The following is a 12924-nucleotide window of genomic DNA, read 5'->3' on the forward strand; positions in this document are numbered from 1 at the left end:
ACGGAGGGGGGCTTATCAAAGTAATCCGGGATAAATACTCCGAAACCTTCAGCGCAAGGGATGAAACCAACATCTGCTGATCCTATTACACAAAACACACACTCTCTGTCTCACACGCACGTAAACATGGATTTGCCATAAAACATACTAGACTGGAACAAAGCCTATTTTCAGATGTGAAATCTGAGTTGTGCTTTTCTGTGTTATTCTGTTTTTATGATTCATTTAATTTCATCACTAATTAGGGTAAAGTAAAATAGTAGAGAAAATAATAGCTAACTTAAGGGAGGCGAATAACAATCGACCAACAAAAAGAGATTTCAAAACTCTCAAAATTGTCAAAAATTAAGCTGTCCAACAACGACAGAATGAAGTCACTTTCCTACAAATAAACCTCTATAACTTCAACAGAACAACGCAGACGTTAATGTGTTGTGCATTCAAAGACCTATTCCTGTTACTCCAACCTTTCCACAGAGCAGATTACAGATGAGTTTTAGGGGAAAGCATGAGGACGTCAGCCAGTCAGGGGAGAAGAAGTCTGGGTGTGTGTGCGTTCTTACATTTACGCACGCGTGTGCGTGTGGCGGGTTATAAAAAACAAAAAAAGAGTGCAGGATGCAGGTTTGCTGGAGGAGCGCTGAGTCTGGAGGCAGAGGGGACGGAGATGTACCTGAGAACAGACTAAACCATGCTGTGGTTCCTGGTGCTGAGCTGTGTGCTCTCCATGGGAGGACACACTGCAGCAGCACAAAGAGGTGAGAAAAAGGATTTATATTTAATTCATTATGTATTATTTCATTATCTTTGGAATGGGCTGTGCGAAATGTGGGAAACTACAAAGGGCAACAAAATGTATCTATCTGGGGAATTAGAGGTTTGGGAGAGAACAGCTGATGAATTACATTTACCACCGGCTTGCCCCACAATTATTATTCAATCTGATACCGTGAAAATTAAGAGATGGGAAAAGCACAATGCCTGAGATGGATGCGAACTTAAACAGAGGTTTCAAACATCCTCTGAATTACAATTCACCTTTGTTCCTTTAAAAAAAAAAAAAGGATTAAGTATATTCATGTTTGTCCTCTGTGGAAAGCCTTTCCGATTACTCTCCTTGTGCACGATAAGGAAAAACAATTAACGACAGCTTACTGTAATGGATGAAAAACACGCTCCCACACGTTCCTGTCACCAGCCAGAGTGATTTATCTCCAGCGTCTTGTTTCTCCGCTGTGGAATCCTTTCTGCAAACAGAGTTGCCACTAATGCGAATAACACATTTCCTGTGCCTGATGTTGCGGGGGTCTCTGCGCTCCCCCCCGGCTCCTCTGGGGGAAGCGCTTACAGTCGCCGGGGGTCAATTATCACAAGCACCATGTTGCTCCAGGATGTGAACTCGCCTGAGCATCCCGTCCTCTGATAAGATTCATGAAACTCGTCTTGTGAGGAAGCTTCAAACATTTATCTTCCAGGAATCTCGCATCATTCCATATGTGGAAAATCTATTTTGCAGCTGCAATCCAAAGATCTCAGACTCTAGTGAATGTGTGGGAGGTGAATACGAGCTGGGGTTGGCTGAGGAACCTCAGGTATTAGGCTTTGGTATTCAAAAGGCTGGAAATGGTGCATGTGAGGATCCGCACAATGGGAGGACGAATCAGCTGGTTATATTTGGTTGTGAAAAGTGTATCTTGAAATGGTTGTTATGATTTATTTTTCCTTTTCAGATGGAGAAATCATCAGTCAGATTAAAATGACGAACATGGCCCTGGCTGAGATAAAAGAGCTTCTGTCACAACAAGTAACGACAGTTTCAACATTTAGACAGCGAGCAGGAAGCTAATACGTATCTGTCCATGATGCTCATGATCTATATTTGTAATTAGTAGGAAAACAAAGATTTGCATAGAGATTGGAACCGAGAAAAGTGACTAAATACATTTTCTTATTAATATATTTTATTAGAATTATAAGCTGACATACTATTGTCATCTTAGGAAAGCCCATTGATACGTGACCACTGTCTATTTCTATAAATACAATAAAAGCGTGATATTAGATTCGGCCTCGGGGTATCACAACATTTTTTTACCGCTTGTTTTCCCAGATTAAAGAGGTAGTATTTCTAAAGAACTCAGTGATGGAGTGTGAAGCCTGCGGTGAGTTGACTGCTTTCCTTCTGCAAACGGATTTTCTATTTTAATATTCAATTCCAAAACTTTTGTCAGCTGAATTTGTGGCTTCTTCTCGTAAAAGCCAACGACAGCTACATTTTGTACCTTTCAACACAGTTTGAACACTTCCTGAATTGTTCAGGAACTCTTCTTTGATCGTTTTCCAGGCTTGTACAAGAATAATAGAAACCTAAAACAACATTAATACATGTTGATGGGTGTTTCATGTTACCATACTGAGCTTTGAAACTGCCGCATCCACAGCCACACATTTGACACGAAGCTTCTCTCTTCTCAGCTATGGGAGGAATCCAGCCCCGTCCCTCCTGCGTGCCCAACCCCTGCCACCCGGGGGTGAAGTGTAAGGAGACGCCTCAGGGTGTGAAGTGTGGCGATTGCCCTGACGGCATGGAGGGCGACGGCGCACACTGCACCGATGTGGACGAGGTACGCAGACACAGAGTTTCTACTGTTCTCACTCTCTCACTTCTCTGGTGTCCACCCAAAAGACGGTCGGATAAGAAGGGACTGGCCCCCTCTGGCAATACAATAAACAATACAAAGCGCATTGAGATATAGTCGGACACACTGTTTTTATTATATTATTATTAAAAACGGATTAAAATGAATTCATAGTTACGCACGTGATAACTGGTTATACAATATAGGTGAGAAAGGAGGTAGGGATCAAACTCTCTTTCTCTTCATTTCCTTTTTTTTTAATCCTTTGCAAAACTTTATATTTTTCATGCCCAAAACCTTGTGAAAGACTTTCTGAAACTCACCCTATTTAATCAAACACATCTCGCCCCCCTGTTGCCGACAGTGTGCGGCGATGCCGTGTCACATGGGCGTGCGTTGCATTAACACCTCCCCGGGTTTCCGCTGTGGAAGCTGTCCTGCCGGATACACCGGCCCGCAGGTCCAGGGCTCCGGCCTCGCCTACGCCACCGCCAACAAACAGGTCAGCAGCGAACACGCAAACACTGTTTGTCTGTTCAGACTCACTACTACCGCTACGACAAAAGAGGAAAACAATGGAAGAAATGTTTCCCAATGATTTGTGAGTGTATTTCTGTCGTGTTTGACCGTGTTACATATCTTTCTTTATGTATTGATGCTTAGTTGGTTGGTTCTGTGTATGTTATCAAAGTACATAAGTTTTTAAAGTTGTGTTTATTGGCACTGGTACATAGACAGTAATAATAACTGTCAACTGTCCTGAGAGTTGGTTTGTGTCTACAGTTTCTTACTGAAGGCCAGTTTCTTACTGAAGGCCTTTTTGTTAATTCAAAAGTGAAGCCAAAGACAATTATCCATTATTTTAGGTCATTACTTTTCTAACAAACTACTATCTTAAACTATAATCCACGACAATTGATTGTCCACAAGATTGATAACTAAATGTTTAGTCACCTGCAATAAAACATTTGAAATAAGCTGTGAAAAGAACCAAGAGGCCAATCTATTCATTCAAATAGTATAATTCTGTTACATATTGATGATTGTTACATATTGAAGTTTTTTTTTCTGCCTCGATGTAGAAGATCATTGAAGTTATCTAACGTTCTCTCTGTCTGTTTTTGTCCTGTCAAGGTGTGCAAAGATATCAATGAGTGTGAAGGCCTCAACAATGGAGGCTGTGTGGAGAACTCGGTCTGTATGAACACCCCTGTGAGTATAAACAATAGAATAAAACGCTGACTGGCCCATTTGAGGAAAATAAACTAGTAATTGTTCAGCCTGAACAATCCATAAGATAATGTTACTTTGGTTCTAGATCTTTTTTTTGTGTTAAGTTCATAACTTCTGGAGGCACAGACAATTTCAAGCCCCCGATGCTCGTTAAAGCTACAAAGCTGCACAAAGATCCAACGGCCGATTACAGTCGAGGAGCATACAGCTGTCAATCACTGCTCGGAAAGCTTGAGAACTCCAATCAAACTGTCAAACTCAACCAACTCGTCAAATAGCATCAGTTCATCAGTGACCGATGAATGGATGGATGGATGAAGACATTTCAGTGTCCCGTTTAGCTCTGGGAAGAGAAGGTTTGCTACACACAGTGGGAGGCACTGTCAGGTCACAGACCTTCTCAAAATAAATGAAGTCCTGGTCACATCTGGGTCACACTGTGTGCTGTCAAAGTTCAAGGGAAAAATGTTGTATGCAGACACACATTGACTCACATCATCCATCTGTGCCGCTCTCATGTTTTGAAACAGGCTTCAGCATAAATGACCAATTAATTATATTTGAGATGAACGTGTCACTTTACCTCCCTCCCTCCCACTGCTCAGTGTGAGAATACGTGTTCAAGAATTGGAGCCTGATCGGGGTTATCAAAAATTTCAGCCAAACAACTTCTCTCGTTCTGGGAGATTTATTTGTCAGATCACAGGTCAAGTATCAGCGCTGCGTTTGCAAAGGCAGGAGCAGTTCAGGCAGCACACAGGCCGGAAGAACAACTCACTACCATCAGCAAGAACATCATGTTTTATAACCAGAAACTGACTCCCCATCCTGTCAGACTCATGTCTGCCTGCTCGGCACATCCTGCTTCCCCCCTTACCTAACTCTTGAATCAAGACAAGACAGCGAACCCCCAACTAAGCCCATGAAAAGAACTTTTGATTATCATCAGTGCAGCCTTTAAAGGTTCTATCGACACATTAAAGGAGCGTAGACATTTGCCCGTCCTTGTCGCAGGGTCTGAGTCCTCTGTGTGTCCTCAGGGCTCCTTCAGGTGTGGCCCCTGTAAGACGGGCTACGTAGGGGACCAGCGGCGGGGCTGTAAGCCGGAGAGGGCCTGCGGGAACGGCCAGCCGAACCCCTGCCACGCCAGCGCCGAGTGCATCGTCCATCGAGAGGGTACAATCGAGTGTCAGGTGAAGGGATTCAACCCGCTGCATCTTGATGGTGTTGCCTAAAAGCAGCTCAAGTAGAACTGAGGATTACATAAAGCATTATCCGTCCTCACAGTGTGGAGTCGGATGGGCCGGCAACGGCTACCTGTGCGGTGCGGACATTGATATCGACGGTTTCCCTGACGAGAGACTGGCCTGTCCTGAGAGGAGCTGTAACAAGGTGAGAGTGCATGACCACAAGACCACAACAAAGCCATCCGGCAAAAACAAATGTTCACTTATGTACATGTGACGATATGCAGAATAAGCAGTGTGTTGGGATGACTGGTAAGAAAGTGTACATTTGTTGCGTTTATATGGTTAATTTCAGTTAAGCATTTAACTGCTTTAGAAACCAAACAAGTTTGAACATAACGGGACCCTAAAATTAAAACAGATTTTAGCAGTTCTCCAACAAAGAGCCTGGTCGTCATGATATTAAATAATCGTATTAACTTTATTGTATTTTAGCCTTTAATACTGAGGGTGTTTTTTGCCTCTTCAGGATAATTGTCTCACTGTTCCCAACTCTGGTCAAGAAGATGCCGATGGTGATGGACTGGGAGACGCCTGTGATGAGGACGCAGATGGGGACGGGATCCTCAACATGCAGGTGATGCAGAAAAGACAGGGATACATCCTAAAACATAATTTAGACAACATAGAAACGATTAAAACGCCTGTGTTCATCTTTGCAACAGGATAACTGTGTGTTGGTGCCGAATGTGGACCAGAGGAACATAGATGAGGACGACTTTGGCGACGCCTGCGATAACTGTCGCGCCATTAAAAACAACGACCAAAAAGACACGGACGTGGACAAATCCGGTGATGAGTGTGATGAAGATCTTGATGGGGATGGTTGGTTTTCTACATATTTTTGCACCCTCTCACATAAATGAGGATTTGAAGCTGCGAATGCAAGTACCAATATATATATTTATCATATTAATATTAGAGGCCTATAATGAGAGTTATGATTGTATGGATGAACACACAGCTAAAGCTATATGCAAAAAAACAGGCTATAATGGAGTGGGAAGGGACAAACTATGAAATGACTTCTACATAAACTGGTCTCAGGAATCCTAAATCAACTGGATAACTGCAAAAGGGTTCCCAACGCTGACCAGAAAGACCGAGATGGGGACAAAGTGGGAGACGCCTGCGACAGCTGCCCTTATGTCCCAAACCCTGAACAGGTCACAAATCAGTTCTTCTTTTACAAATGGTGCCTCGAAATTGACAAAATATATCTGATATCTGAAAGCACTTTCAGGTGAAACGCAGAATAGAGCAAAATGAATCGGGCATAAATAGGACATGCACATTAGGGTTAAGCTTCTCTAAAGAAATAAGTCATGGACAAATATTTCAACAATCAAAGCTTCTAACTCAACAATTCAGAAGTTTGACATCCTTCGTAATAATGAAAGAATTCTGTAATTCATTAATTGTTTTAAGATTTAACCACTAAGAACACTGACCAATTATTCTTTTTAACTACTCACCTTTTTCACACTAAAAAAAGAATGAATTTAATCTTTCTTAGACGGACGTGGACAACGACTTGATTGGCGACCCCTGTGACACCAACAAGGACAGGTACAGTGTGACCTCACCAACCCCACCGCATGTATTCATCCAACCCGCGGTGCGACTATAGTGCACCGGAGAGCAAAGTCTGCATGTGCCAGTAAAAGCCTCCCGTGTCCAGTGACGGCGACGGTCACCAGGACTCCCGGGACAACTGCCCAGCCGTCATCAACAGCTCCCAGCTGGACACCGACAAGGACGGCGCGGGAGACGAGTGCGACGATGACGACGACGACGACGGCGTCCCGGACCTGCTGCCCCCCGGCCCGGACAACTGCCGCCTGATCCCCAACCCTCTGCAGGAGGACTCCAATGGTGGGCGACGGCCGGGACGCGGAGGGCGAAGAAGCGAAGGGTTTGTCTCTGAGGGGAGTTCTCACGCGTGTTTTCTCAGGTGACGGCGTGGGAGACATCTGCGAAAAGGACTTCGACAACGACACGATCGTCGACACCATTGACGTTTGCCCGGAGAACGCCGAGGTCACCCTCACCGACTTCAGGGAGTACCAGACCGTCGTTTTAGATCCAGAGGGAGACGCACAGATCGACCCCAACTGGGTGGTGCTGAACCAGGTTAAACGCTTCTCCCCGTTTCGCTCGTGTGCGTTTTGGGTCTCAGGATCCTAAAACGTCTTGACTATCCACCCCTCTGTTTGCGTAGGGAAGAGAGATTGTGCAGACCATGAACAGTGATCCTGGGTTGGCTGTCGGTAAGAGCCCTTTATTTAAAAGAATGGTTTGACATTTTAACAAATATACGTGCTTTCTTGATGAGTTAGATGAAAAGAACGCTATCGGTAGTTTAAATGAGTTGTGCGCACATCCCCAAACCTGGATAGCTATTGGATAGAAATAAAAAAGCAGTTAAAGAGAACTTCAATAGCTCCCTTTAATTAAAGGATCTTCTACCAGGGTACACGGCCTTCAGTGGTGTGGATTTCGAGGGAACATTTCATGTGAACACGGAAACGGACGACGACTACGCAGGTTTTATCTTCGGGTACCAAGACAGCTCGAGCTTCTACGTGGTGATGTGGAAGCAGGTCGAGCAGGTCTACTGGCGGCCAAACCCGCTCAGAGCCGTGGCCGAACCAGGCATCCAACTGAAGGTAGTCCTACGATCCAGCCCGCTGATATGTTGCAGAGATTCAACTGTGTCTTTTCTAATAACGCTTCATTTAGGATTGATGAATTTATTATTAGCTAATACATCAATGATATAATGTATAGAATTAGAATAACTGTTGGGTTGCCAGGTTATGCAAAATCCTCATTAGGGATGTTCTTCTTTTAGAAAAGCATCCTGCCATTCCAAAACATCTAGAGGGGCTTGCTACAAGTTGTAAATGTTAATAACTTTATAGATGGATGTTGGTCCGGAATCCCAAGAGTTCCGACACACGTCTGCAGACTGGACACCACACGCCACGGCATTAAAAGATCAGACCTCTTGATGCTTGTGTTTTGAAAAGGCCGTGAAGTCAGACACGGGACCGGGGGAGAACTTGAGGAACGCCCTGTGGCACACCGGCGACACCAGCGAGCAGGTCAAACTGCTGTGGAAAGATGCTCGCAATGTCGGCTGGAAGGACAAGACTTCGTACCGCTGGTTCCTTCAACACCGACCTGCCGACGGCTACATCAGGTACTGAACGAGAGAGCCAGAGGATGTTTTGTCTTTTTCATTTCAGTCCAGCTTTGGGGCGGGAGCAATTACTCCCAAAAGACAATGAAGAAACTTCCAAAGACACTCAGTTTCTAACAAACACACAAGTCATAAACCAGTTTGTTGCCGCCTGACAAAAGCTTCTCTCCGGCGGTGTGCAGAGTTCGCTTCTACGAGGGTCCCAAGATGGTGGCGGACACGGGCGTCATCATAGACTCCACCATGAGAGGAGGTCGACTGGGGGTCTTCTGTTTCTCCCAGGAGAACATTATCTGGGCCAACCTGCGCTATCGCTGCAATGGTAAGACAAGTTTCCCATTGTGAAATCAGGAGATTTAAATCAGCATCAATATGGATGTTTTAGACTTAAGTATAAAACTTGTGGCCAAAATATGTTTAAGAGCATTCTGGTAGAATCTGGGCAGGTGGACTCATTTTTGCTAGAAAAAATAGAAAAAAGAAATAGAAATAGAAAAATAGATGTACAAATGCAGCCACAAATGTTGAGATATTTTATTGCTCAACTGTTGAGTATTTTGCCTTTGAGCTGTCAAAACGGAGATTTCCCCTCACGTGGTTTTCCATCTCCAGACACCCTTCCTGAGGACTTTGACACCTACAGAGCCGAGCAGGTCCGGCTGGCCACCTGAGGACAACAAACAAGCCACAGGAATCCTGGGAAACCCTTTTCCACCAGCACAAATGGGATCAAATCCTCCCTTTTCAAACATTTCTAAAAAATAAAGAAGCAGAAAAATGTCAGAGAGGTGGTAACATAAGTTACGTTATTAAGCCGTTACAAAAAGAAAGACATTCCTGTCGTTTTGAGAGCAAATGTTGTCTATTGTATATTTCTATTTCAAATATCAATATGTACTAGATTTAATTATTAATGATAAATACATTTGGATTTTGATAATGCATTTTGATTTACTTATTTTGTGACGGTAGAGCGGATTGTGCATATATCAAAATATAAGACCTAAATTATAAGCTATACAAATATATTGTTTTTATATATATATATATATATATATATATAATCATAATCGGCTCTTTGGCTTTAACGTGATGCATGCATCACGTTCTGATGCATGCAAATGTGCAGAAATCATTTAAGAATTTGCCAAATCTTTTTTGATAACGCAAATTGATTCCAAATTTGTTCATTTAAATTAACGAAATATAAATGTAACATGTAAATGTTTAAGCACTGTCATATATACCTCTACTGCAAAAAAGGTCAAACAATTTTAAGCAATAAAAGTGACTGGGACAGCTTTTAGTGGAAATCACACAAGCATGCATATATCCAAAATAATCTGCATAATACAGATTCAAAATAGAAATAATAATAAAGACAATATACAACAGGATCAAAACCCCGAGCATCAGCAGCAAACAGCGCAAAATGACTTCAGACAATTGTTTTTAATGAGCATATTCTGCAAATCAAGACGGTGTGCAGAGAAGAATCTGTCTTCCACATTCAATTTAATTGACATTTTTCTTTCATGTTATAAACAAACTGTCACATAAGGAGAATCACATGGCAACAAATAAATAACTAGATATTTTACTACAACTTACAGGACAACAGTGATATTATGCTATTCTCACTATACGCTTTAAGTGCAACTTAAACTGTTTTTTTCCCCCCAGAAAGTAGTTGTAGGTATTTTGAAAACCCTGTGTTGTTAATGGGACAATTTAACGAGAACCTAAAACCCTCTCAGAAGGAGCATAAAGACCGAGCAGCAGGACTTTCCGTATTATCCTGGGACGGAGGATCTCACCCCATCTTTTAAACCCTTAGAGCAGGTCTTTGGACTGCAGGGGGGAGCAGGTCTTTGGACCCGGAGGGAACACGCAGACTTCCACACAGAGAGAGGCCTCCTTGTGCTCACCACCACTCCGGGACCGGGGATACGCCTCAAAACACAGCAGCCCCATCCATCCGAGCACCGCTCAGTCCTCAAAAACACTTTTCTATTGCTGTTTTTTTTTGTTTTTTTTTAAAACACAACACAAACGTAAGCTGTGCTCACAAGTAATGCAAGTCAACCGTGTCCAAACAAGGCAGATGAGTCGCCATTAGAAAACACACTTTGAGCTGATTAGTTCTTTTCATCGGTTTGGAACGGACTTCCATCTTTTGCTAGTTGGCCTTTTTTTGTCTGCAAAAGTTTGTGAAATTAGCCCAAAGTGCTAACATACTTAAAACGTTTTAGAATTCCATATTTGTCTACCCAGAAAGGGTCGAGCAAAAAAAGATCCAACTTTAATCGAAAAGGTGCATTAGCCGTCTGATGTGAACTAAAATGGAAAGCCGTTGGCTAATCTAATTACCAAACCTGTGACTTTTGAATACCTACATCAAACTATTTGTTAACTTTCAACTTCAAAAACACAATCGAGTCCAGTGAGAGCTTTCAAATAGAGTGAATCAAAGTAAAATATGTCCAGTAACTCTTAACGCACCGTATTTTCATGGAGCTGGGAATTAGTTGCCATATTGTAGTTTGAATGCAATAACATTCTTCATGTGCAAAACACTCATTTTGCCAAAGTGAGAGTGTGTGCAGCACTGTACGGTGTTCTGGAAGCAGAACGTGGACTCAAAGTGACGATGCTTCTCTTGAGTATTATCGAGGCGACAACCACCTTCCATCTATCGTCACTGTCAGAGCCGTTAATCACGCAAACTGCAATTTTTCATGTGGGGGGAGATATGACCAACAGAGAGACATTCGGAGTACCGTTCCCTTTACAACACGAGAATGCAAGCTGCACTGGAGGAAGCCCTTTCTAGTTTTGCATCCCCGATGATCTTCACAGATTAAAAAAAATAAAAAAAAACAAACGAGGAAAAACAAGACGAGCCAAATCCTAGTAGACAAAAGCAGAGAATGTCTTTAAACAATCTCTGCATAACTGGAACAAACCTCTGCACATTACATATGTAATATAACAATCAGCTCCACGTGACCGTGGTGTCATGCAGTTGACGGCGTGACGCACAAGCTTCACAGGTCCAAGTACGCAAAATCATCCGCAATCCGCAATCCCCGCCGCCATTTTCTCTAGAACGGCCAAAAGGGTTGTGCTGACGGGACAGGAAGGGGCGGGGTCGACGTTAGCAGAATCCATAGACTTCTAACAGGCGAGATGCTGAGAGGGGGGAAAGGGGCTGGTGAGCAGAGAGCAGAAGAACCAGTCTGATCCTTCAGTGACGAGAGCAAAAAGAAACAAACTCAAAGCCGGCTTAAACCAGGACACTGCACCAGGAAAATACATTCTTATCATTGTTGAAGAAGCATCATACAGAAGGTCACAGAGTCACTTAACAGGAGTTAACCGACACAGAGGAGAAACCCACACCCCCCTTTACACGGTGTGATAGTATTACGTTACACAAACCCAACCTGCTATAGAAGGCCTTCGCTTAGAGACGAGTCATGCATTCTGCTTCGGCTGCAGCGTATGTACAAGGTCAGCGCGGACGACATGTTGTCTGTAGAGAATGAGTTCATGCATTTGTTTCAGAGACTTAAAAAATAATTTAAAAAAATAAAAAACAGCTTCTGAAAGTTGTTGTGTACCTCGAGAGCTTTTTGTGTGGTTTTGGGTGACAGGCCAATAAACTAACATCCACATAACAGAACTGTTCCATTGATTGAAACCGTCGAAAGAGAGTCGAGGTTTTGCATCAGTTCCTTTAGGATCTGCAAGAGGTTTTCTCTTACCGTGTCTCTTACAGGGACACAGCGAGACGCTTGTTGCGGTGGACAGTCGGAGTCCGAGACAACGTAGGAAAATGACCAACTGAAGAGATAGCGGTTCACAGAAAAAGATTCCAAGTAGAGCTGGATTCATGTTCCTTGTTACTCTGCGATAGAAATACATGTATTGATAAGCGTACGATTTTACTCGTTGATTGTCGTAGCACCACTGCAAAGCGCAACATAATCAAATGCACGCAGCTCACATCGCTCTTTCTCCCTCACTTAATCTTAAATCACAAATGTGCACAGAATGAGCCTTCATAATTTAGTTATGTCGAATAGAATAAATGAGAATAAATCCAGCTCAACTCCCGGAACGTTGGAATAAACACAAAATATCAGAGGAGGAATTTTGTTTTCTGTAGATCTCATTTGCATAGGAATCACATATTGGTCGCAGGCAGAACCATTAATGCAGAATTACAGCGGACATCAAACACTTCTAAACGGGTTCAACGGTAGTCGGACCGAAAAGAACGAGCGTGATTCCTTTTCGGGAGAGAAGGGGTTGAGTGAACGCTTAGCACATCTGCACACGAACGTTACGACATATCGAACATGATCTCACTCACACACACACACACACACACACACACACACACACACACACACACACACACACACACACACACACACACACACACACACACACACACAGGGAAGCTCTGACAAAAGGCCAAGGCAGGTTTAAGTTTGACACAAGTTGTTAAACACATTTTAGCAAAGGATGTAGTCAGAGATAATATCAATATGTACATTTTCAGATGAAGAATTTGTGTAAACATTTCACGGTA

The 12924-nt window shown here is 43.1% G+C and overlaps 1 protein-coding gene across 1 annotated transcript; it reads left to right on the forward strand.

Annotated features, from left to right (window-relative positions):
- The first annotated feature begins 484 nt into the window (after positions 1-484).
- comp (cartilage oligomeric matrix protein) lies at positions 485-9267 on the forward strand. Its single transcript, XM_040183609.2, has 19 exons — positions 485-758; positions 1731-1804; positions 2111-2162; positions 2476-2624; positions 3004-3141; positions 3774-3851; positions 4913-5065; positions 5160-5264; positions 5589-5696; positions 5785-5944; positions 6167-6285; positions 6636-6688; positions 6801-6994; positions 7074-7252; positions 7341-7389; positions 7592-7788; positions 8152-8324; positions 8507-8646; positions 8937-9267. Exons 1-19 carry the CDS (start codon positions 692-694, stop codon positions 8993-8995), a joined length of 2247 nt encoding a protein of 748 aa, XP_040039543.1. The 5' UTR covers positions 485-691; the 3' UTR covers positions 8996-9267.
- Positions 9268-12924: the final 3657 nt, after the last annotated feature.

Source organism: Gasterosteus aculeatus, chromosome 8, assembly GCF_964276395.1.
Source record: "Gasterosteus aculeatus chromosome 8, fGasAcu3.hap1.1, whole genome shotgun sequence".
NCBI classification, from domain to species: Eukaryota; Metazoa; Chordata; class Actinopteri; order Perciformes; family Gasterosteidae; genus Gasterosteus; species Gasterosteus aculeatus.